Source organism: Ambystoma mexicanum, chromosome 3q (assembly GCF_040938575.1).
Source record: "Ambystoma mexicanum isolate Mex_15411 chromosome 3q, UKY_AmexF1_1, whole genome shotgun sequence".
Taxonomy (NCBI): domain Eukaryota; kingdom Metazoa; phylum Chordata; class Amphibia; order Caudata; family Ambystomatidae; genus Ambystoma; species Ambystoma mexicanum.
In genome coordinates this window covers 1,217,808,698-1,217,832,142 of record NC_090926.1, presented here as the reverse complement: position 1 = coordinate 1,217,832,142, position 23,445 = coordinate 1,217,808,698, and the positions used below count along the sequence as shown (strand labels likewise).

The window sequence follows — 23,445 nt, the reverse complement described above, 5'->3', positions numbered from 1 at the left end:
GACACCACCTACACAAGCATTGTCAAAGCCACCAATTTTGGCTTTTATGTTTTATGTTAGCAAGGCTTCTTAAGCGCGGCTAATACCTGAGGGTATCTTGGAGCGATATGTTCCTCAGCCAGAAAGAGTAACCACCAAAGGAAAGCAGAGAAGAGGCTCAGCTAAATAGATACGTTTTTTGTTACTTTCCTGAAGACAAGACGATCAACAGTGGCCTTGCAGGTTCATGGGAAGTAAGTTCCACAAAGCTAGAGCCGCAACCAAAAAAGCTCAGCCCCATTTTGTGTAGGAATGGCATATGCACTTGCCAGGCACTGCCATAAAAGGTACTACCTGGCCATAAAACGGCAACGGGTGCAAAATGGTGCAGTTACCCGTGGGAAAATGTCTTTACCACAGGCCCAACTGAAGATGAAGGTTGGGGCGCCCCCCTGCTTAGAGGAAAAACCATCGGAGGCACCTCAGGGGTGCATACATTGCAATGGTGATAAAGTTAAGGTTAATTGCTGCTGATTATCACAAGACGGCCAGCCAGCAGGGATCTTAAACGCTAAATGCCCAATGAAGAGCCATAAACCAGTCTTTGCCAGAAAATGGCTTATGTGGATTAACCAGGGTTATAAGGCAAAGAGGTGATAACACTTCTGTATATCCCGTGGTAAGTAGTGGCCGGAAGGTCTCCGGTAAAACCAGCTTGGAATACGAGCGCTGCAAAGCACACATTTTATGCCCCAGAACGGAAACAGAGAAAGTTATATATTGCTGTTTTACAAGACTGCTGACTGGAAACACGGGGGCAGTTGCTAGGAGCCACCTTGAGGCCCCATTCATTTGAAAAGCCCCATCACCGTCCCTGCTTTACCAGGTCTGTCTTCAGCCACTCCATTTTTATAAGCACTATGCGTATCCTCCACTAAAGTCCTGTTAAAAACAAGCATTGGCAAAGCCAGCAGTTTGCAACTGCTACCACTGATGGTAGATTAATACCACTAAGGCAAAAATGTTGACATTGCTCTAAATTCATTCCATGAGGATGTGTGGGCAACACAGAAGTGACACTCACGCCCACTCGGCGTTGCAGGTGAGCGTGGCGCTCCAGTGAGACTTGGCATGAACTGCCTCCATTTTGGCCTATAGTGGCCCCAGCCTGTTGCCACCATGCCCCGAAGCGTCCCTTGATTGTGGCTCCCCTTCCCTCCCTCCTCCCTGCCCACCCCCTCACCCCTATTGGTCTATCAAGGCTCTTAAGCCACCTTCCCAGAGCAGCGCCCTGCCCAGCAGCCCCTGCGGCTAAGGACGGCTACACGAAGTGTCTGCAGGTGTCCGCAGGGGGAGCAAAAGAAGCCATTAGCCAACAGACACCAACAAAACTGTAAGTGTGGCATGGGTGGGGAGTAGAGCAATTACTCTACTCCAGAAAGCCCTTGACACTCTACCTTACTTCTCAAAAGCGCAGACTACCATAGAATTACACCATGCATGCTTAGAGAGATTTGTCATCACCAGCCTAAATCCATTCTTGGCCTGACTGTAAATGTTGTTTTGTATTACGCACTAACACACTAGCCAATGTTAACTAGTGCCACAACAATAGAGAACTGTCAAGATTAGCCTACATCACCTTTAGACAGGTGTAACAATGTTAGCATGTACCACACGTAGCTGGAATTCTTTACTTTAGCCTACGTCGCATCTAGACAGAATTTTGAATGTTAGCATGCACCACACCTAGACGGAACTTGAATGTTAGCATGCGCCACACTTAGATGGATTTCTTAACTGTAGCCTGCGTCACACTTAGTCAGATTCCCTAGCTCAGGCCTGCCTCGCATCTAGATAGGATTGTTAATGTCGGCACATGCCACACTTTGATGGAACCTGAATATTAGCATGTGCCATACCTAGGTGGAATTTCTTAGCCTCAGCCTGCATCGCATAGAGATAGAATATGAATGTTAGCATGTGCCACACTGCCACACTTAGATGGTTTTCTTAACTTTAGCCTGCGTCGCACCTAGATGGGACAGTGAATTTCAGCACATGCCACACTTTGATTGATTGATATTTTATTTCTATCGCGCTTGTACACAAGTGTTTCAGAGCGCGACAAGGCAAGGGAGGGGATCAGGGGAGAACAAAACAGCGATCTTACTAGGCCCAGTGACATTGAGAACGCGCAAGTGCATGGGAGAGGGGGGAGGGGAAAAGTGCCTGGAAGGGGGGGAAGAGGTAGAAAGTGCGAAGCAGAGGAGAAACAGATAAATAACAATAAATAAATAATAAAGGCAACAAAACAGTGGTAATGCAGCCAGCAATTTGCAAGTGCTAGCTTTAAGGCAGCAGACAGGGTAGGTCTGATAAGTGCAGGAAGAAAAAGGGGGGCTGTATGGGTACAGATACAGACCCAGTGCAAGGAGTGACCCGGAGGCAGTGCGGGAGGGTGGCAGGATGAGCAGGTACTTGGGCCCAAAAGACAGAGGGTGGCCAGGTGCACAGTGCCGAGAGAGAACAGATCAGCAGGGGAGAGGGGGAGCACAGGCAGAAGAAAAGAGGAAGGTCTTGAGGTGCTTCCGGAACCGGAGATGTTTCTCCTCAAGTTTTAGAGTGGCAGGGAGGCTGTTCCAGAGGGAGGCCCCAGCCAAAGACAGAGATCTACCCATAGCTCGTTTCTTAGAAAAACGACTGACCCTGAGTGAGTTGGAGGTAGAGGAGCGAAGAGCTCGAGAGGGGAGGTATTTGCAGAGGGATAGCTGAAGGAAATTGAGTGTTGGAAACTGCCACACCTAGAATTGAGGAAACTATCCTGCCCCACATCTAGACAATGATTGGGAAGGTTAGCGAGTGTCACACTCGAACAGAATATGTAGATTAGAAAGTACTACAATTAGAAAGAACTGTGAATGCTAGCATGTTAAATGTCATAACCCACTAACCAATATAAGCTCAAACTCTCTGCATACGTATCTCTCTCAAAAAAACTCATAAACCATCTTTTGCACAAGCCGCACACACTTCACCACACCACAACAACACATATGCTGCACCTACAGCACACGCGGACTGACTCCGATACTCGCACCAAAGCTCAGCACACGGTGTCTACAGAGTTGAAGCTGCCAACAGTACACCACCCCTCTCACTATCCTTCTCCCGCTTCACCTTACTAACCCATCCCAACTTCTCGTTTACAGATCCTCCAGAGCGCCTGGGGACCACTTCCAATTCCATTGGTGACGGTGTGCTATATAAGTACCTTTACATAACATAACACTGTGAAAAGTTGGCATCTATGCAATGTGCTTCTGGTGCGCCTCCACATCTAGTGTCTTGCAAAAACATTGTGTAAAGTTTATTTTGGTATTCAAAAATCGAAATTTATTTTTAAAATAATGCAAATTCAACTATGGCGGTCTCCAGCTTTTCACTGTGGACATCACCACAATATGAAACCAAATTACCAGCCCATATGAAGCTCAATGAGGAATTAACTCTTAATATAAACAATCTACATGTAAAGTTTGACGCCCTGAAAGGAGGACAGTCACAAGGTAATACATACTTCATCTATTTAAACTAACGCCTTGCCGCCAGTGGAGCTCCCTCTTTTAAAATAGAGATATGAACTATAGCTACTGCAACCACATTTTAAAACTAACCCTTGTGCAACTTGTTTCTAAGCCCCCCCGGCTGCAGATACTGCCGCCCGGCAGTTCCGTGCGTTTTAAGGCCACTAATAAACGGGGTGTTCATTTCATCCTCTAGTGAACTTCCATGTACTTGAACGCTTCAGTCGTACAGAGCAACAGGCGGCACAGGTAGCTTCTCTCTCTCCATTCCCAAAACGCGGAATGTTATTCTGTTATTGAGTGTGACACAGTCTTCCTGATACAAACCCCAACTGTGGTTAGTCTTCTTTCTCTGTCTATGACACCACGCTTTTCTCCATTCCGAAAACGCGGAATGTATTATTCTGTTATTGGGTGTGACACAGACAGTCTTCCTGGTACAGGCCCAACAGCGGCTAGTCTCTTTTCTATGTCTATGATAAGTGTCACACGCTTCTCCTTCCCCTTGGTACAGGATCCGTTTGTGTAGTGGTTCCGGTCCGTCAGCTGTTCTCTCCGAAGCGGAAGCTGTGCTGATCTCTGCCGGCTGGGGCAGGGGATTTGCGGCTTGCCAGAGTCTAGTGTCTCCCTCTCTGCAGTCGCCATGGCCGTGAATAATTCTTCGGACCCGCGCAGGGCCAACAAGATACTTCGGTGAGGAAGAGGAGTAAGAGGAGGGAGGGGTAGGAGAACCGAATGGCGACAGTTGGTAGAGGACAGGCAGGGTTGGATTGGGGGGGAGGGGAGGTCAAAGCACATAATACGACCTGATCTCATGAGTGGCGCATGAAGTCAAGACGGACATTACTTGAGAATTATTTGCACATTAATTGGTGGTGTGCCATGCACAACCTGCAGGCACAACTCGTTTATGGGGACATTTCAGCTTCCATGGAGTGTGTAGGAATAATCACAGTTTAAAGGGGGTATTGGGAGTGGGGCCTGTCAGATGATATTTGTTGTAAAGTGTGTAGTGTATCAGGACATGAAGCGTGTAGCACAGTAGGGTACAAGAGGTAGTACAGTACAGCTAGTCATGCAGGATATAGTAAGGGTCACAGTCCAGGTGGTCATATAGGTGTAAAAAGGACATGTGACTAGAGGTGGCATATGGAAAGCGGTATCTGAGAGGAGGGCATGATTATACAAAGTGAGATCGTGCTCGAAGGCATCAGGTGTGTAGTAGGGGGGCATAGCGGTTATAGGATAGCAGGTTTCGAAATTGCTGGGAGCTATTTAGCTCCTGCTTCGAGGCCAGGAGAGCCTGGTTAGCATGACACCAACAGCTACCAGGAGCTACGTTTGGCTCCAGGGGCAAAATGGAGCCATACAAACATACCTATGTGCCGTAAACTTTCTGTGTCTGCGAATGTGGTAAAGATTCATTGGAGACATCTTGAAGATGCATCTCGCGTAAAAGTTAGATTTGTGTCACGCTATATAGAGGAAGCTCCTGCCTACTAGTTGATGGCAGATACTCTGGAGCTAGTTTAAGCTCCTGCTCATGAAATCTTAATTTTGATCCCTGGGGTATCAAGGGGCCTGCTACTGGTGGGCATGAGCATATAGAAAGGCTGGTATAGGTTGGTCTTTGTCTACATTGTCCCCTGCCTTGACATTTCTCCAATAGCTTAGTAATGAGCGTATTGTCAATTTCTTGAGTCTCGACTCCATTTTACTCCCTCTTTGGTGTTCTCACTATTCCCCCTCCACGTTCTTTACCTTTTTTATTTTCCATACACCCGGCTTGTTCCTTTTGCTTTACTCTCTGCCCTGTCTTCCTCCAGCTTGTATCTTCATCTCCTCAGTTCTCCATCTTTTGCTTCTTTACCCACCTTTTCTTTCCTTCGCCTTAGTTATTCCATCTTCTCATTAAGGGCCATCATGTTATTGATTTTTCAGTGGTATGATAACTTTATAAAAATGTGCTGGTACACTGCTGTTATCATGGTATTGTGCAAGCATTCAAAATTCCCCTTAAGGTAGCATCAGTTTGGTCAAATCAGCCCTACAATGTCAGGAATTCTGTAAGAAACACAGACCACCAAGATGTTGGGTCCTATTCACTATGTTTACTTTGTTTTGCTTTAGCTATAAAGTATAAGGCCTGATCCACACAACAATAGGTTTATTTTGGGGTCTCAAATACTTTTACATCAATGTTGACAGTACTAAGTATTCACTCATTTCAGTAACAAGTATCAATTAGACTGACTCTTTACCAGCACTGATTGGACATGCCACTGTAACATTATTGGTGTAGCCTCTTTTCCCAGGTCTTGTACTACAGCTTTGTTGCACTATAAATATCCGATCTTCCTACTAAACAACTTACAACTACCTTTGTGCAAAGGACAGTCTGGAACAGTAAAGGTACTGACCAATTATGTTCCTTTAATTAAGCTTTTTGTTGCATAACCTGCGGAAGGCATATATGATTTCTTCCTATGTACATCAGGTGACCTCTTTCTGAAGGAAAGCATCACAAAGCTGCACTACAGTGACTCCTACTTAACCGCTTTGATTGCCTTCCTCCTCCTAAACATACGAGCCAAGAATATATTGTGGTTCCAAGACGTGCAATATTCTACTTGTTCAGTTAAGAAAAATGCAACCACCCATCCTGGCACTATCCTAACCCTTGTATTTAAAATGAAAACTTTTTGTTAGAAGTTCAAAGTTGATGCCTGAGGGGTATTGTACTCCTCCCTAGATCAACAGTTACAATTTGATCATACATATTTTTGAAGGTTTCTTAAATGAAGGGAACATTGATCTTCTTTGCATTGCATGTTTACTTGGCCGTTGTCATGTTCCATGTCAAAATGTGCACTCAGCACTGGCCATTGGTTAGTGATATTTAACTCTTGGCAAATAATAAATCGTGTGCTGTTTGTATATATAGCATTGCAGTGCGACTCACTTTTCATGGCTGAATACCAGCTTACAACTTTTTGCTCCCTGTGTATAATTACAAAATCGAAAATTACATATGTTTTAAGGTTTTCTAAATATTCATAATTATTGCTAATTTAACCCGAGAAAATGCCAGATTATTTTGATCAAATTCCCCACCGCACGCCACTAACATTTTGCTCAAGTTCGTGGTCTACTTGAGATTACTTGACTCGCCCCAATTTTGAAACAGTAGTAAAATAGCACCAAACAAAAACCAATAAATAATCCCTAATGTTATACAGACATTGTGGCTGAAATTATTTTATATTTAATTTGCAAACTTATTTTACATCTAGCTGGGGTACCCGACGTTGCCCGTTTCCTGATCGAGTGGTGTCTCATGTTCCCTGGAGGATGTTGTGCTTGTCCCCTTGTCGGCAAGCCTTGCTTCAGTTTGCTCTGGCATCTCATTTGCCCTGGAGAAAGTTGCTCTTATCCTCTGGTCGGCAAGTCGTGCTGCTGTTTGTTGTGTTTCAGAAGCTCTTTATCGATTTTCGTTTTGCATCAGATGGAGCTTTTCCAAGTGGTGTTTGTTTTTGTGCTGCATGTTTCAGTCACTTAATGGCTTCAGCAAATTTGAGAAAAGTCCAAGAAAGATTGATTTGATTGTGCTCTCGTCTTGTGAATTAACTTAAGTAAACTGTAACCTTGCCATTTCCTATATATGGGGTGTGGCAAGAAAAACAATATATATATTTTAAGTCCCTCTAAAATTGTTTTAATAAACACTTTCGAACTTTATAGAGTAGTAATGCATTTCAAAGGAATAACCAACACATCGAACTTTTTTCTTCAGACTGTAATAAAAAGAGCAGAGCGAATAGTGAAATAGTGTGAATTGAATTCCTATGGTTTGAATATTTCTAAAGCTTTCTGTTAAATGCTATTACTAACACTTTTGGAATTGGATAATCCAGGAAGCACACTTAAAATATAAATTGAAAACATTACAGTGTTTTTGTTTCTGCATTTTCAAAAGGTGCAATTATACGATTAGTACCTGAAACAGATTTATTACAAATTCACTGTTTGAGAAGGCCCAGCAATGTTTTCTATTCTAGAGGACACATTTTTCCTGCAGTGCACTAGGCTTGCTGTCTTGCTTGGCATTATTGGTTTATTACAAATCACTGTCCTGTAATAGCAAAGAGATATAACGGACTGTAAACGGGTATAAAGTAAATAGACCTTCACAGTTTAAATACATTCATACCGGTATACCTTAACACCCCTCTTCTCATTACTCCATGTTTAGTGGGTTAGATGCGTACTACTGTGCGCTATTCTCCAAACTAAGTTGTGCACTAAGCAAAAACCAGCTGCGAAAATCTCGAAAAATGGTTGCCTCCCACTGAGGTTCCAAAATGATATTAGTATGTAAGTGGTAATTTCGAGACAATATTCACGCTCAGTACATGTATATTAGGTTAAAAAAAAAAAGTCAAAACAAATGAAAGGTTATTTCACAATTGGTGGTTAGCTAACTAAGCAAAATCTTGAGATATGCAATATCTTGAGTTTCAAAATTGGTATTTTATTCTTGGTGTTCTAAGAACAGCTGACACGTATTTCGACCTGCTTGGTTGTTATCAAGGAGAAAAACTGGATAGGCTTATCTCAATTCTCGGGGACCAAATATTTCAAATGGAGACACCAACTCCCTGAAGTTTTTTCGACTATATATCCACCGGGATACATTACCTGCCACTATTATACTTTTACATGAAGAGGTTTTTCCCCTTGAACTTTTGGAGTATGCAGTGATAACACAATAACACAGAAGTGGAACGGATTGGTCCCCGGTAATTGAGATAAGCCTATCCAGTTTTTCACCTTGATAACGACCAACCCGGTTGAACACATGTCGGCTGTTCTATGAACACCAATAAATAAAATACCAATTTTGCAACCCAAGATATTGCATATCTCAAGATTTTGCTTAGCTACCTAACCACCAATTGTGAAATAACCTTTCATAAGTACATGTACTTTCTTTCTTTCCTTGTGCATGCCTTTTTTTCTTCTTGCGTGCTCCTCTCTCTCTTCACGTCCATTCCTAAATCCTTCCGTCCTTCATATTCTCCTGATTCATTTTACATCCCTCCTATGTTTCTGAGCACCACGGTTCTTTCAGGGCCAGCTGGTATCTTCGAATTATTCAGCACATTGTTCTCTGAAGCTTGCACCACTATCGACCTCTTAACTATCGCTGAGACACTAGATTTGTTAATTTACTTTACATCCTTTATTAAGCGCAAAACCTTGGACCCATAGGCATTAGGGTGCTGAAAAAAATGCTAGAATAGATGTTCCCTCTTAAATGTCAGCAGCCTCTCTGGTCTGAAATGAGGTCGTGGTTTTTCTTTCGAGCTGCAGCTTCAAACCCGGTTGACTTCATCTGTTTTTTACTGACTACTAAAAACATGTAGTCCGCGGTGCCCTGTGATTGCGGGTCTGTGAACAAGGCTCCTTAACTTCTCAAACTCTGGACTTTAAAGTCATGGATCCATTTTCCATGTTACTTTAGGGTGCTTGTGAGCTGGAGGAGACTTGACCTGCTTACCCTGCTAGTGTCTTAGGGAGGGCAGGAAGGTTCCCTGTACACAAGGCTAGGTATGGGTTGGGGACTTTGAAGAATCCTCTGGGTCCAGCATTGACCAGCGTTCTCCCAAACCTCCTACCACATGTGGACTCCTGCTGGCCCCAAGTCTGTAAATAAAAGGAAAACACACAGCATAAGCACATTAGAAGCATGCGACAACAGCGTCTTCTAGGGCAGGCCGTCAAGCCCTAGAAGACGTTGTTCAATGCTTCTCTGCTGATTCTGTGTGTTGTCTTTTACTTCATGTTTATCTTATCCTCAAGAAAAGGCACCAGGAAGCGGACCTAGCAGATCTGAGGGACTCTCAGTTGTGCTGCTGCCTGGAGCATGAAATTATAGGTGAACAACGCGGTGTAAGTGGGCAAGAATGCAGAGTCCACCTCTGATGTGGATGGCTCGCAAGCGGAGTGGCAAAACCATAAACACAGGAGACGTTTAGTGTCCGCTTCACACCCCAAAGCGGCCAAAGTACTGCCATTGGGCCCAGTGATGTTTTACCCAGAGAATATCAATCATCCAACATCTTCTGAATGGGTGCCCTTGCCCAGAGAAGCAGAGTGTATGGCCTTCAGATTGAGTAAGGCCCTTAACAAGGATGGCTGGCAAAGTGGTAGGCCCATTGAATCTTTGAAGCGAAAACTAGCTATCAATCTGGAAATTGACTACGAAATACTTGCTTGTACCACTCCTGTCAAAAATTGGAACTTGCAGGTTCATTGGCCAAAATAATTGGCTTTCTCACAGCATGCCGCAGAGAGTGGAGTGCCAGTGGAAACTGCCCTCCCCGCTGCTTGTACCCAGAGGAGAGCGTGCCTCTTGAGTAATATTCACTGTGCAATTTCTGTGGAGCACTACAGAGGCATGCTAGTTACAGTTGACAATAAGCTCTGGGAATTTGCACGCTTTGAAGCGGATTCTGTTTAGAGACCCCTTTTAACAAAGAGCTCTGCAAACCCGGGACTTCCTTTACAGTCTTCTACAAGGCAGAAACCTCCATATGTACAGCATGTATTTTTTTTTCTCCACCTCCCTGGTTGTCGGGAGGACCGGTTGAGGAAGGGTCTGTTCAGGTGGCCCTGCCAATAACTCTCGGATGTCCCAAGGAGGTAGTGGAGCAGCGGCCTACTGAGAGTCCCGCTAACAGTATACGTTTTTTCAATCCCAGGGAATGAGGCATCAGGGGTCGTCACTGGAGGAACATCAGGCATCCCGCCATCGCCACAGAGAGAGTTCTGGTCAGGTAGGATGACCCGATTGGGGGATGGGTGGTCAGATAGCTTACTTTGTTCAGATCGGACACTGATATTGGGCCATGAATGGCTTATGCAGACAGTGTCAGGATTGTGCCTTCACTTGTTATGGGTCCCAGTGGAAGTGGAGGTTTCCAAGGAAGTCGTTCTTTGTCCATCATGGTGCTCTCTTCCTCTGAAAAGAAGTGCAAGCTCTAGCCAAAAAGGTGCTAAAGTGCAGACGCTCCAACATCCTGAAGGGTTTGTGAGCAGTATGTTCCTAGTTCGCTGGACGGATTGTGTTCTTTACTGTGATCAGTCTGAAAGAGTTATAACAACTAGGTGGCCTAGCAACATGGATGGCATTCACATGGCAGGGACATCATTCAGGAGGGTGATTGGTTGATCTGTTTCAATCTCGGGGATGCTTATTTGACTGTACTGTTCTGGCAAGCCCACCAGGAGTTCCTATGACTTTCATGGTTGGAGGAAATTCATTGTTCTCCCTTTTGGTCTTTCCTCCCACTGTGGTGCTTCACTAATTCTCTGAAGCCCGTGGCCATCTCACTGTGTGTGGGGCATTTGTTTGATCATGTACCTGGACCACGCGATTCTCATGTCCCAGGATGGAGCTCTGCTGAACGAGCAGACAGAGACCTTGATCTCCGAGCCTATACGAAGCCCTTGGCTTCCCTCATTGAAAGAGATACGATAACATTTCCCATATGATGGCCAATCGGGATGTACGTGATTATTTTGAATACAAACATTTCGAAGATTAAATGTCGAATTCTAAATGTTAGTATTCAAAATAAGCACCCAACTGCTAAATGGCCTTTCTACACCCCGCTCCCCCCACCCCCTTTCTTACCTTTTGACAGCACACTTTGTGGTGTGCCACCAAGTCTCTGCAGCGCCAGTTCCCTTCACTTCCGTGGATGGGAACCGGCGCTGCATGGTCCTTTTCCTTCCACCCCCACCCCCTTAAACTTTGTTGTTTTGGATGCAAGGGACACCCATGCCACCCCTGATTCCCTTTTTTCGCTATAATGAAAATGGAATGGTTGAAATGCTCGCCATTTTCAACTGTATGTCAATTTGTTACAGCCGAAACACGAACATTTCAACCATTCGTTTTTTTATTTACAATATTTTCGGTTGATATCGAAGGGCATAAATTAGTTTTCAAAAATTGATTAGCAGAGTTTAATTATTTTTTTGATTAGCAAGCACACCCATTTGATTAGCAATGTTGTACTAATATTTCTTGTCACCAGAAGGTATTTGTATCCAAAATATAAAATTAGCATCAATACAGCATTGTGTACCGCTGAAGATATTATCAGGCCTTGCAAATTCTTTAAAATTTCACTAGACCTGAATGTTAAGTAATTTTAGTTTACCAAGTTTAGTTTACCTTATCGACCTAAAGGAAATGCACACTACCCATAGCAACGGGTGGCTGAAAATGTAAATGCTCTTTCTGTAAAATAGTGCATGTCACCTCAAACCCACTTTATGTTTGGCACATTGCTGCGTGCTATGCACAGTGAAAGGTATTTGACATTTACTGCAAACAAGTAAATTTTATATACAAGTTCCAAACATCCCCTACAAATGGTACTCGCTCATCATAAAATCTACTTTAGTGGGCAATTGGACTTTAGGGGCTTTGGCTTAGTGTCTGTAAAATGTACATGGTTAGTCGCACAAATGGACACGAAATAAATAGATATGATTGTTTATTATTTATAATGCGCAAGATAACCGGGGGTAACAGGGCGCAGCAGTTACAAGTATATGCGAAGCTTGGTTACATAGATATATAGATACATACATGTAAAAATTATATACAGGGAATGCATATTTACAAACATGTGTACAATAATTAGGGGAATATATATACAAAGTGGATAAAAAGGCTCTGAAAACAGTTTGGTCAGCTCTATCCCACAGATGCTAATATATAATGCAATTATAATATCACAGAGCACAGTGAGCTCTGGAGACCAACCACAGGGTGTGGTATTGCAGTAGATGTGTCAATGTACAGTCTGGATGGAACTATTGACCATTCTTTTCCATAAACATCCAGTTAGCTTTGTGTATTAATTATGTAAGAGGAAAGAAAATGTAAGACTAAGCAGACTCGATGGCAAGGCAGGCAGAGAACTGGTCAAACTAGGTTGAATATTGTAGTTTGCTGCAATCTCACTTTCAGGGTAACTGGTATAAAACCGCTTATGCGTTGAGCTCCAGTTGCACAGATAAATGCAACCAGCATGTCGCATAACTACATTTGCCATTAAAAGCAGGTGGCCGTGTGATCATGTACATTTTCAAAAGTGTTCACTCATCAATGTGATGCATCTTCCACAACAACAAAAATCTAGTTGACACTATGAGATTTAGACAAACCAACCTAAACTTTACTGTAAGCCATGGAGACAATGTATTTTTTTTTTTTTCAGAAGCAATACTTAGTTATGCATTATGCAACAAGTTAAAATTGTTATGTTTGGAATGGTGTGACTTTTTAATAAAGTTACACATAGTGGTCTTTACCACAGAGGATATAGTTAGCTTAATATAATATCATCCAGATTACTTCTGTTTATCAATTATTTGCAAAAGAAAAAAAAATATTGCCTAGCACTCCCACACAGGCCTTTGGCACTAAGAGTGAAGGAGAGGATAACTATTACACTCTCTCTCCCCATTAGCCCTTTTGAACTTGCAGTGGACATTGAAGAGGGTGGTGAGCCTTGATAACCAGAGGAATTCAGGCTGAGCAGTGCTTTTATTGAACACCGCAACTTAAATAGCTAACTTTTCTACACTAGTGTCAATTTAATTAGCCAACCCACAGAATTGCACATCAAAATGCTATGCGACACTGCTTATTTTATGCCTTGTATCGGCTAAATCGATGGTAGGACTATCAATCAAAGAAATCTTACAAGATGCCTCGATCGCTCATAACTGAATGCAAATTAGCCCTGTAGGTTCTAAACAGATTTTGCTGTGGGGCCTGGCAGAGGAAGGGTCTTCGGGTCCTTTCTCTTGGTCTCCCATTCTAGGACATCCCCATGTCTTAGTAGATTAAGGTCAGGAACTTCGAAATAACAGTTGACCCCCAAACCACTATTTCACTCCCTAAATCAGCAACCAAACTAAGGCTTGCCTCCAACTGCGGTGGAAAGGGCTCCTCAATCTCAATCTACGCCATAGGATTTAAGGTAGGACACCTATTAACATGCTTAAGTAAAACCTAAATAAAGCTTTTAGTGCAGTTGATGAAGATTGTAAAGCATGGCAAAAGGGCATGCTGGAGAAATGGCTTCAACTGATGTGCAGTAGTCAGAACAAGGGGTAAGAAATGTGCCCAGGAAGTCCGTACATAGGAAAGCACAACCACCTTAACACGTTAGACATGCCGGCACAGGACATATAGAAAGGATAACGGTACTGGCCCTCGGGTAGAACATGAGTTAACAACATTAGTGCAGAGTGCACAGGGTATATCGAATGGCAGAGGACATGCAGAGTATATGAAGAGGCAAAAGTGTATTGATATCGGAATAGTCATGGGGAATGGTGGACCATAAGAAACCTTGGGACAAGAATGGCATAGGAGGGGTGGCTAGGCAGCGGTTTACAATGGGTATGCAGTGAACAGTGCAGTAGGTTACATCATGTATAGAAATGGACAAGACAGGTGGGCATAGTGATTATAAAAGGTTTCATAAAACAGAAGATGACAGTGTATATAGGAAAGACAATCCAGCAGGAGTTGATGGGCACCAGATGGCAGTTGGTGGGCTCAGTAGAGATGGATCAACCAAGCAAGAGGCAAGTGATTGTAAAAAGAGCCACATTACAGTAGGGGCACAGTGGGTAAAGTTTACTGTCATGCCTATTTAGCACATCCTCGCCAATACAAATTCGGCCGATTGCAGTTGTCAGTATGCCCAGTAGGTGCATAATTCCTACATAAACGGTTAGGCCATGATACATTCTGAGGGTGCGAGCAGAACGTCTATTGCATGGCGAATAAAGGCTGCAGGTGGGGATCGAAGCCCACTTTCGTGTTGGCCTCCATTCTGCCTCTCCACCTACTAGGCCATCCTAGCAGGTTTGGCTTGCACCAGTGCCCTTCCCACGGCTTCACTGACTGTTTTTATTCTCGGCCCCTCGTTCCTCCTTGACATGCTATACTGTGCCATTTCATTGCAGCAAGCAATGCTAGGAAGGAACTTCCAGCAGGCAGCGCAGCCCATGTGATCAAGTGTTCATAAACGCCCACGTTAGATGGCATGCGCTTGTCGCATCGACTTTTGTGTGTGTGTACATGCCCCCACTCACCCCCCTTCTCACACAGAGGGTGCTAATATTAATTATTGCTGTAATGGCTCACCACCCATGGTAATGGCCCTTGCTGATTCTGGACTATTACCTCAAGATGGTTGGCTGCTGGACGGTTCAACCCAGTAGCTTATATCTCCATATCCCCACATCCTAGCCAGGTTCCATTATGTTCAGTTAGTACTTTGTTGTCTGGTCTCTTCCTCTCTGCCTACAGTCTTCGGTACTGGAAAGCCAAGGCCAAAGCTACCACAGTGCATGAGAGCTTGGAAGGGCAATGAGTCTGCATTCTCTGGCACAAACGGGGGTAAATGTTGGGTTGGCTCTGGTATTTACTTGCAGATTGGGTAAGTTGGGTCTGGCCATCTTGGGCTTACCACTCTCAACCATCCTGCTAGCCCGGTTTATAATGTAGGCCATCTTCGCTTCAGGCAGTATTATAGCAGAGGTCCTTTTTGTGGAAGGTGCTGAGTATGTCACCGGTCTGAATGCATCACCTGAACAGCACAGGTGGGGTACATTCTACATGTTACTCCCCTTCTCTCTTTGTTGGAGGTATTGGCCTGACTTTAGGGATAATTCAAATAGGGAGTTAAATAGGCAGGCATGTGCTTATCTGGGTTAAACATTTCAAGTTGTAAGATACTAGCCAGACATTAAAAGTCACTTGCCACCTCAGTTCTGTACTGTGAAGGCATCATGAAGCAAGACACAGACAACCGATTTAGAATTCAAAACAAACACTTTTTGGGTTGCACACCTAACACACTTTAATTCTACCCGTTGTTTATTAACGCTTCAGTTTGCTTTAATTGTAGAGCCCAGCCCTCGGAGACATTCGAAAACGTGTTTCCTTCAACATGCGACCACTCCAATACAAAGCATTCCAGGTAATTCACTGGATAACAACGGTTCATACTGGAGACCTTTTGAAAAGGTGTTTCATACTGGAGACCTTCGAAAACGGTCACGTTCACAGCTTTACCTGCAGCTGGATCGTGCGGCCGTCTGCATGTGATGCCAGGGGTCCAGCTTCTGCCCCTCGGGCACTCCTGTGGCGACCACCTGACACAGGGGAACGAGCATCTTGCCCACAAGGAAAAGGGACAGCCTCACCACTCGGCTCCCTTCACAATGTTCGGTCTGTTCCACAAAGCCCCAGCTCCTACGCCACACTTGCATAGACCACCTCTCCCTTCAGATCTTAGCGTCCTTCCTGCTGCTTCTCCTGTTGCTCTTTTTGTTGGTGGGCTGGTCTCCTTTTTATACACCTACAGTCCCTTGACAAGCTGCAGGAGTGGATGGACAATCGGCCCTGCCTGACCACAATTAAAGGGACATGCCTGACCTTCACTGCTTCTGGCAGACCTCTTCCTCGTCCCAGTACCAGAGTGGTAAAAGAGTGTCAGTACGGTCGTCCCAGTACTGTCGGGGTCTACATTTGGGGTGCGAGACGTGGTATCAAGAGACGACACAGACAAGTGAAACACACTTTGAAAACCTTTATTTCTCAATGGTCTCGATGGTGTTACGGCTAACATGCCTTAACTCTAAGATGGGAATGTTACCTAATGGAAAGAAAACTAAGGGAAGTGTAAGTCTGTCAGTACAAAACAAAAATGCTGTGTCAAAACCTATGCTTGTCCTCACTTCTACAGAATAATAGGGTGAATGGGATTTGGCCAACTTAATAGTGTTCGAAGTCAAATTGAAGTGAGGCATAACTCATACCGGATGCATCCTGTTGGTGTTCCTGGCGGAAGTTGCAATATTTATTTCCAGAGCATGTGTTCACAGGTCGTCCACGTCGTATACGAGCATCCCAACATTGCTACTGCACCATGAATTAGGGCTGGTACCACTTTTGTTTTGTAGAAGTTGACAATCGGTTTTAGAATAAACTTGCCATATTTTTTGTTAATCATAGCACCTTGCGCGGCTAGCTGTTTACACTTCATTTTAATTTTCCGAGTCATCGGTTCATCGTTGATGCTAGAGTTTATCACGACTCCCAAGTATTCAGATTGGGTTACGCATTTTAAAGGGATACTCTAGTAAAAAATTTTATTTCAAAAATAGATAGGCCACATTAAAAAAAAAATACTAGCATCCTCCGTTTTAAAACTTCCTATGTAAAATTTTGAGCTATTCAAGCTCAAAATTCGAAAAAGCAAGCACAGGGGGGCCGCCATTTTGTGAAATGGAGGCCCTCCTGTGCTGGCTTTTGCTTTTGCGGCACTAATGAAGGAAAAGCCAGCCAGCTGTAGTAAACAAAGTCTACCGCTGGGTGGCTTTTCCTTCATTAGTGCCGGGACTCGGAGGACGCGGACCGGAGACCAGAGCAGGAAAGCTGCAGCTGAATCTCGGTAAGTGCTATTTATTTTTTTTACAAAAAATAAGCACTAGCTGCGGTTTTTTTTCTATGTTTTCCAGGCTGGAGGAGCCCGGAAAACTTAGAAATAAAACCGCAGCTTTAAAAATGTTGTATTTATGTTTGCGGTCGCTTTTGAAGCGACCGCAAACATAAATACAACGTTATTGTGTTGGAAAACGCTGCGGTTTTTCGTTCCAAGTTTCTCGGGCTCCTCCGGCTCGGAGGAGCCTGAGAAACTTGGAACGAAAAACCGCAGCGTTTTCCAACACAACCGCGTGTGTTTCTGCCTGCTGTGGCTATCACTTTGGGTCTCCGGTGCACCGGAGACCCAAAGTGAAAGCCACAGCAGGCAGAAACACACGCGGTTATGTTTACATGCCGCGTAGTGTTTCTACCTGCAGCTGATTTCCCATTTGGGGCTCTCCGGCTCCCCGTGGGGAGCCCGAGAGCCCCAAATGGAAAAGCAGATTCAGGCAGACACAACGCGGTTGTGTTGGAAAACGCTGCGGTTTTAAAACAGCAGCGTTTTCCAACACAATAACGTTGTATTTATGTTTGCGGTCGCTTCAAAAGCGACCGCAAACATAAATACAACGTTTTTAAAGCTGCGGTTTTATTTCCAAGTTTTCCGGGCTCCTCCAGCCCGGAAAACTTAGAAAAAAAAACGCAGCTAGTGCTTATTTTTTGTAAAAAAAATAAATAGCACCTACCGAGATTCAGCTGCAGCTTTCCTGCTCTGGTCTCCGGTCCGCGTCCTCCGAGTCCCGGCACTAATGAAGGGAAAGCCACCCAGCGGTAGACTTTGTTTACTACAGCTGGCTGGCTTTTCCTTCATTAGTGCCGCAAAAGCCAGCACAGGAGGGCCTCCATTTCACAAAATGGCGGCGCCCTTGTGCTTGCTTTTGAGCTTAAATATCTCAAAATTTTACATAGGAAGTTTTAAAACGGAGGATGCTAGTATTTTTTTTTTAATGTGGCCTATCTATTTTTGAAATAAATTTTTTTACTAGAGTATCCCTTTAATGTTTCTTAGCCAAGCTTCCAATAACATTTTTCTTCTTCAAGGTCCTTTTCGGTCCTTTTGAGTTTTTTTAGCTCCAGTATCTCTGTTTTCGAAGCGTTAATCTTCAAGCCATTGTTGGTAATGTAATTCTGTAGGGCTGTTGGTTTGTGCTGGAGTCCCACTGGGGTCCAGTCCAGGAGGACGATATCATCGGCGTATAACATCCAGCTCAGGTGGTTTCCATTTATCTTCGGAGAGAAGGGTTGTACTTCACTCAAAGAGCTTCCGATGTCGGCTATGAAACAGTTGAACAGTATTGAGCCCAACGGGCAGCCTTGCTTTACTCCACGAGATGTTCTTATCAGTGCAGACAGTGTTCCATTTTGGTAAATGCACATTTTTATCTCTGCCTGAAAAGAGTTCCTTGATTGCCATGAGTAGACCTGCTGGGCAATTCCAGTTCCTCACCTTACACCATAGAAGATCTCGATCCAATTCCGTCAAAGGCGTGAGCCAGATTGATGAAGGCAAGATAGATTTTAGTATTTTTCCTGATTGCCTCCATTTTGAGCAAATTAAGGTTCAATAGGTTCAGACCAAAGCCCATATCCTTGACCATATCGGTCTGTCTAGGGTCAAAAGATCCAGCAAGATTGATCGAGGCTATTAGATGGTGTTGTAAATGAGTTGCAAAGATATTTCCTACCACGTCTGAGAGCACTATCGGCCGATAGTTTTTGGGCTCAGTTCTTATGCCTTTTTAAAATTTTGGTACTATGACGGCGCTTTTCCAGGACATTGGTATCGTACATTCTCTTAATATGATCTGGAATAGCTTTTCACAAAAATCTGCCCACTCTTTGGGGTTTTGCTTTAGCATGTCATTTTTTTAGGCCGTCTGCGCCCGGGGCTCTGGAAGAGCTAATGTGCCTGATGATCTCCATGATGTCCTCTCTAGTAATCTCGATGTTCCAGGACTTCATGCGTTCAAACCGTTGTTCAATGATTGGGCCCTGTTTCTTAAATAGGGTGGTGTAGTGGTTAATCCACTGTTCCTCTGTTACCATATTGCATAACAGGGCTTGCTGTGGAGCCTCTTTGTTGTTGATGATGGACCAACATTCTGTGTAGCCTTCCTGGCTATCCTCTACAGCATTATTTCAGTCTCTTTGTTCCACGATTATCTTATGTGACTTCAGCCAATTGTTGTATCTCATTTTGGTTTTCTTTTTTTCTCTAAAGAGGTTTGCATGGTCGATTTGCATGATTGCTCTAATATTCTTGCAAAGTTCCCTTTTTTCTGTGATAATGCTGGATCAAAAACATGCAAATGCTTAAATCTCCCTTTTCCGGTATTGTGCCTCACTTCTTTATATTGTTGTTGTATAGCACTGTAATCAACCTTATCATTGCCTTCCTTGCTCGTGTTTTTTTTAATGCATTTGTGATGTTTATTATTTTTGTGCTATTCAGTCTCAAACTATTTTGGCCCGGTTCAGTACTAATTCTTTGACGCCATATTGAGGGCTTAGATTGTGTGAAGGTAATTTTTACTAGATTGTGATCTCTATGTGCCATTTCAACTATTTTAAGGCAAATTTTCATGGTGAATGATTCTGAGGCGAGGAAACGGTCCAAGATTTATTGTTGATGGGCTCTTCGCCAGGTTGCTTGGGGGGCATATCTCCCATGATGTTCCCATTTAACAACCTGATCTCCCTGGATTCCATTTCACTCAACCATGCTATTTTGATTTTGTTGAGGTGCTCTGTTTTTTTTTCCCCCCTTTTTCTTTCCACCTGTTTCCATCCCAACGCATTCCATGTTTAGATCGCCACATATTATACTGGAAGGGTTCCTCTCTATGGACATTATGTTGTCAATTATGTCACATATCTCATCCAGGAAGGTCCATGTTCCGGTTGCTTGATGTTGCCAGTATACGTTTACAATATGTAAGATTTGTCTATTTTCATCTTTGTACTGTGGTAGTTCTGTGATGGAAATTTGGATATAGGGAAACTGATTGTAGGAGTTCAGAATACAGAGGCCACTTTTTATTTTGATCAGGGTGATTTGGTCAGACATCGTGCGACCCTTTGAGTGTTTTATAGCAGGATTTTTTGTAATTTCGTAGCCTTCCACACATGAGGGAGTGACAAGCCACGTCTCTTGAACGCATAGTATGTCTAGGTCCCTCAGGGCCGTAGAAGTGTTCTGAAACAAATGGGCAAACCCCTGCATATTCCAAGAACCCATTTGTATCAAGCCACGGTCAGCACTGGTTAGGCATTAGCTGGCTTTGTTCTTATTTAGAGCTTCAGCCACCCAGCTCCAGTTTTCAGTCTCTCTTCTAATGTAATTAGCTGAGTTTTGGTTTCTTTATCCGTGTTCACATCATTGCTGCTACATACAAATGTGATTTTCATTTGTTTTGTTTTTGAGGCATCATCCCCTGACCTACTGTATAACTCTTGCTGCTGCCTTTCAATCTCAGTTAGGTCGTTCGCGGACAGCTAATTGAGTTCCTTTAGAGCCAACTGTTTTTACGAGGAGTCCTTGGGCTTCCTGTTTTCGATCGAATGATAGTTTGGTCCCAAGCTGTTTTAGGATTAATTTCCTCTAAGCCAAAACCCAATGAGTTTATGTCCATAGTGCTGTTTAGTATTGTATCTTGAATAGATATGAAGCAGCACACAATCAAAAATCTAGTCTTTAATGAATTCAACTGTTTTGATGTCTCTAGACAATGGTATATGATGAAAGAGGCAGAGGATCTTATTCCTATTTAGGATAAGTCCATCGTACGTTAGGAAGATTCTTTCCAGCCTAATACAATAGTTGGAATCTATCTTTTGTCGTTTGTGATTATTTCTGTGACTGGACTGGGGTCCGATTATCGGTTCTCTAGTCATCCTCCCTCTCGTATTGGCGGTCCAGTTTACGTTTATTTTGTCTACGTAATAAGTTGGTTATTACTGTTTCAGACGAAAACCCAAATTTATTGGGGGGGGGATGTCCCAAGGTTCGAGGTTGTGTCAGAATCCCCTTAGTGTTCAGGTTCTTCGCTTCAATGGCTGCTCTTCGTTCTGCAATTGTTTGGAAGTGGACCGGGTTCCGGCCGTTGCCAGCCGTGTTTGAGGATGTCAACTTTGAATTCGGTTTGGGTGAAGGAGGAATAATGCACACTTCTTTCTTTTTTTTTTTTTTTTTTTTACAGCTCCAACCTGAGAATTGTCAGGAGCCACAGACTCGATCTCCTCTTCTGAGTCACTGCATAATATAATCCTGTTTTCTGGTGATTGATCTCCTACCTGAAGCTCTTCCTCTAAATCTGTTTTAGATGTAGACAAATTTAGCATTTCGGCCATGATCTTGTCTTCTCTGCACTGGGTTACACCCAGGACATGCCTCTTTTTGATCCATTGTATTTTTATCATCATTCTTGAGTGTCAATGTTGATGTTCTTTTTATCTCATGAATTATTTGAGGTCCTGCCGCTTGAATGGAAGATTTTAGATTTCTCCGAAATTTTTTGCCAGTTGATTTTTTTTTTTTTTTTTATTTTTTTTTTTGCATTTGCCTTGGTTGACGTTGGCTCCCCTACCTTTTAGGGTTGTAACACTTTTTTGTTTTTCAAAAATTGCGTAGGTTTCTTTGTTCTTTTTATTATTCTCCTATTTGTGGTTGTCTGGGTTGCCTACCAAGCCATCTGCGTTAGCCGAAGTAGATGGATATGTTGCAGGCAATTCCATCCTCTGTTCGGTTTCTATGTTTTTTATTTGCTTACTTATGTTTGATTCTGGACATTTTTCAGATCTTTTTTGAGTGGCCCACTGTGTTTCTTCCAGCATGGTCAGGTTTATGATTCTGTTATCTTCGGTTTCCCTTACTGTCTGGGTCACGTCCAGGATTGCACCCATGCTTTGCTGCTTATTTTGGTTAACAGCACCTCTGGAGGTTTCAACTGCGCCCAACTCACAATTACTCCGTTTAAGGTGTGCCTTTTTAAGAATCATCAATGCTTCACGCGCGGCTTCAGCAAGAAGTCTTTGGTCATCAGCATTATTTTTTAACTGCTCTTTTAACAGCGTAGTTGATATTTCTGCTTTTTGCCAGTCATTATGGACTTGTACTCTCATTTCTCGTAACTCCATTTCCATGTTCACCATTTTGGAGTTCATTAGAGCAATTAGTGTGTTCTGGTCCTTATAATTATCATTGAACTGCTCATACATTTTTGTGAATGGAGCCACAGCAATTGATAAAGCAGACGTTATGTTTGGCCTTAACTCAAGAAGCACCTTTTCAGCCATCTTCCTAAATTGCTTACCAGACTCATTCGATTTTGAGTTCCTCGAGTAAAGATCTTATCTTTGGGTATTCCCTTTCCACCAAGGACGAATCTGATGTTGGGTCATCGGATGATTATACAGATTCTCCTGAGGTAATTCGAGCAGGGTGTTTCAGACCGAGTCAGCTCGAGAGAGTTCCCTTTCGCCGAATTTCGAATCTTGGTCGATTTTGTGAACTTAGAATTAGGGCTGTGGGACCGGAGTCTATCCGTCTTCGTTTTTGTGATTTGCTTTTCTCCTAAACTCTCTATGTCGAGTTAACAGTCCATTATTCACAGGATCAGGAGTTTTAAGATGGGCAAACCCATTCCCCTGGCATCTCATGCGCATTTCGCTCATGCAGTTTCGATTTACTTTTTCATTCAGAGTAATGAGATCTTTAAGGAGCTGGACAGCAACAGCTAGCGAGTTACTTTGGTTGTTAGCTGTGCTCGCCTCGGGCTCCTCATGGAGCACACACGTTGTCCACTCTTCTGTTATTGCTGTCTGCGATTTAAGGTGCATTGAGACATGGTCTGTAGAGTCTTCAAATACCTCCTCCCAGTCTCCTTGCTTAGTGTGTTGTGGGAGAGTGCTAACACTGCTTTTAGTGCACCTCTCTTCGTGTACGGATCATGAGGAACCTGAGGTACGTGGTTCATTAGGTCATATGCTGTTCACTTGTTCCGGGTGGACAATTCTATTCTCCGCCTCCTCCTCTGTTAGCGGATATTTGGAATCCAGTGAAAAGAATCCAGTGTGGGGGGGGGGGCGATGTTCCCAGAGGCATAGTGACAGAATCACCTCCAACTGACTTCTTGGGGGGTTCCCGGTACCATGCAGCTGACTGAGGCAAGGCACTCATTCTTGTATTGTTCCAAGCGACGCCAAACCAATACTCACAGCTTCGTGATGCCCACAACACCCAGCATTGCTCCAAGTCAAATGCTTTCTCACGTTCTGCCAAGGGCGGGT

At 43.6% G+C, this 23,445-nt stretch overlaps 2 protein-coding genes across 4 annotated transcripts in view; one reads left to right on the top strand and one right to left on the bottom strand.

Moving 5' to 3' along the window:
- WDR83 (WD repeat domain 83) overlaps positions 1 to 4,022 on the bottom strand; it is an 81,887-nt gene extending 77,865 nt beyond the window's left edge. The window contains exon 1 of one of the 3 annotated variants that reach the window (XM_069604105.1): positions 3,894 to 4,022. The gene's annotated coding sequence lies outside the window, so the exon portion shown is untranslated. The other 2 variants (XM_069604104.1, XM_069604106.1) reach the window with 2 other exon arrangements.
- The window catches only part of WDR83OS (WD repeat domain 83 opposite strand), a 44,906-nt gene continuing 25,425 nt past the window's right edge, over positions 3,965 to 23,445 (top strand). The window contains exon 1 of the mRNA XM_069604107.1: positions 3,965 to 4,259. Coding sequence (XP_069460208.1) covers positions 4,210 to 4,259 — 50 coding nt within the window. The 5' untranslated portion in view covers positions 3,965 to 4,209. The remainder of the gene's footprint in view (positions 4,260 to 23,445) is intronic.